General features: G+C 40.9%; 1 protein-coding gene across 1 annotated transcript in view; it reads left to right on the forward strand.

Moving 5' to 3' along the window:
• Positions 1-1,758, forward strand: part of LOC143288896 (dnaJ homolog subfamily C member 17-like) — a 2,208-nt gene extending 450 nt beyond the window's left edge. Inside the window, exon 1 of the mRNA XM_076597560.1 lies at positions 1-1,758. This exon is cut by the window's left edge and continues 450 nt beyond it. Within this exon, the coding sequence (XP_076453675.1) occupies positions 1-606 (606 nt within the window). The 3' untranslated portion in view covers positions 607-1,758.
• The last annotated feature ends 240 nt before the right edge of the window (positions 1,759-1,998 follow it).

Consider the following 1,998-nt stretch of genomic DNA (forward strand, 5'->3'; position numbering starts at 1 on the left):
ATCAAGAGACTGCGTAAAGAAGGCTCCAAACTTCTGGAACAGGAACAGCAGCTGATGAGAGAAAAAATGAAAAATGCTACGACAGTGGGTGACGATTCTGACTCGGATACAACCGTGGCAACTCCAAAAATTAAAGTCCGCTGGAATGCAAAGCGAGCGGACACTGTTGGTGCGTATGATGAAGACGATCTCAGTGCTTTGTTTGGCAGGTATGGACAGATAGCAAACATTATTGTGTCCAGTAAAAAGAAAGGCAGTGCCATCATCGAGTTTGAATCATACACTCCTACGCTGAAGCTTGCAGAGAACGAGCGAGGCACGAACTCTAATCCTTTGACGGTTAAATGGTTGTCAGGGAAACCATCTGTGGCATCTGCAAATTCAGCAGACAAGCAGACAAGCTCATCAACAAGTGCCTCGGCTACACCCATGTTTACTTCATCTTCTACAGCTTCGTCGTTTCCAGATACAGGTTTCTCCACAACAACCACCACCATAAATGACAGAGATTTTGAAAGTTTAGTGTTGATGAAGATGAGACAGGCAGAGGAAAGGAAGCGCTTGATTGAACAGATGCAGAAGGAGGATGAAGAAGAAGAAAAGTAATGTGTCTAATGGTCTGTGAGACTGCCTTGAGAAGAACATTGTCATGATTTTGTGGTTTAGATTAGCATACAGATCTGTGAGTGGTGAAGTGCATGTCTTTACTCAGTGTGTGTTTGTGTGTGTGTGTGAAACTATGATGTGTGTGTATGTGTGTGTCACTCTGTGTGTGTGTGTGTGTGTGCATGTGTGTGTCTCATTGACTGCCTGGCCAGTCCAGTCAATGAAGTTGAAAGGAACACAGTGTGTGTGTTTGTGTACATGTGTGTTTGCATGTTCTCATTGACTGCCGGCCAGTCCAGTGAATGAAATTGAAAGGAACTCAGCATGTGTATATGTACATGTGTGTATGCGTGTGTGTTTGCCTGTTCTCATTGACTGCCTGGCCAGTCCAGTGAAGGAAAGGAATAGTGTGTGCGTGTGTGATTGTGAGTGTGTGTTTGCATACATGTTCTCATTCAAGTCAAAATGATCTTTATTGGGGGTAAAAGGAAAGGAATAGTGTGTGTGTGTGTGTGTGTGTGTGTGTGTGCACGTGTTTGCATACACATGTACTCATTGAAGAGTGTGTGTATGTGTGGTTGCAAACATGCCTCATTGACTGCACGGCCAAGCCAGTAAATGAAAGGAACAGTGTGTGTGTGCATGTGTGTGTGTCCTCAATGAATGCCTGGCCAGTCCTGTGAAGGAAAGGAACAGTGAATTGCAGTTTGAGCACATAATTTGAAAGTGTTTTTCACTGTGAAGGGATGAGGGATGTTCATGTGTGTGCTTGCATACACATGATTGTTGTGTTTGTGGTTCATAAACTGAAACTAATGTTGTATCATGTATGTCTGCTGTCAAGATAATAACTTATTTGTGTGAAAAGACTGAAGAAAAGGCAAAAGCTGAAAATTGATTTTTGAAATTAAGAGAAGAAAAGAGCTACATCAGTCAGATCTTGTTTACTCATAAGTATGATGAGTAATGTCATTTAGTTGTTTTTTTATGACTGCAGAGTTCATGTTACTACAACACTAGTGATAGAAGTGTTAGGTTGCTGTTTTTGGAGGCTGAGACAAATCCATGATAAATTTCATTAGTTAGATATACACTGTCACAGATTTCGCTGTGTTAAATTTGGGGTGCTCTCCCAATGTCATTGCAATTCATCACCACTTTTTTTTTTTCTTTTTTTCTTTTTTTCTTTTTTTCCTTTATCTGCCTACAGGAGTATTTGTTTTCCTATCACAGACACTGAGACCGGCTTTTTGCACATAATGTTCTGTAAGTTATGCAAAGAGTTTTGGTGGAAAGAATGGAAACTAAGAAAGAAGGCAGTCATCTCAGAGGAGGCTGCTATATTTCAAGAATATCTGAGATATAACACTAACAGCATTGGTACTTAATACA

Source organism: Babylonia areolata, chromosome 13 (assembly GCF_041734735.1).
Source record: "Babylonia areolata isolate BAREFJ2019XMU chromosome 13, ASM4173473v1, whole genome shotgun sequence".
NCBI classification, from domain to species: domain Eukaryota; kingdom Metazoa; phylum Mollusca; class Gastropoda; order Neogastropoda; family Buccinidae; genus Babylonia; species Babylonia areolata.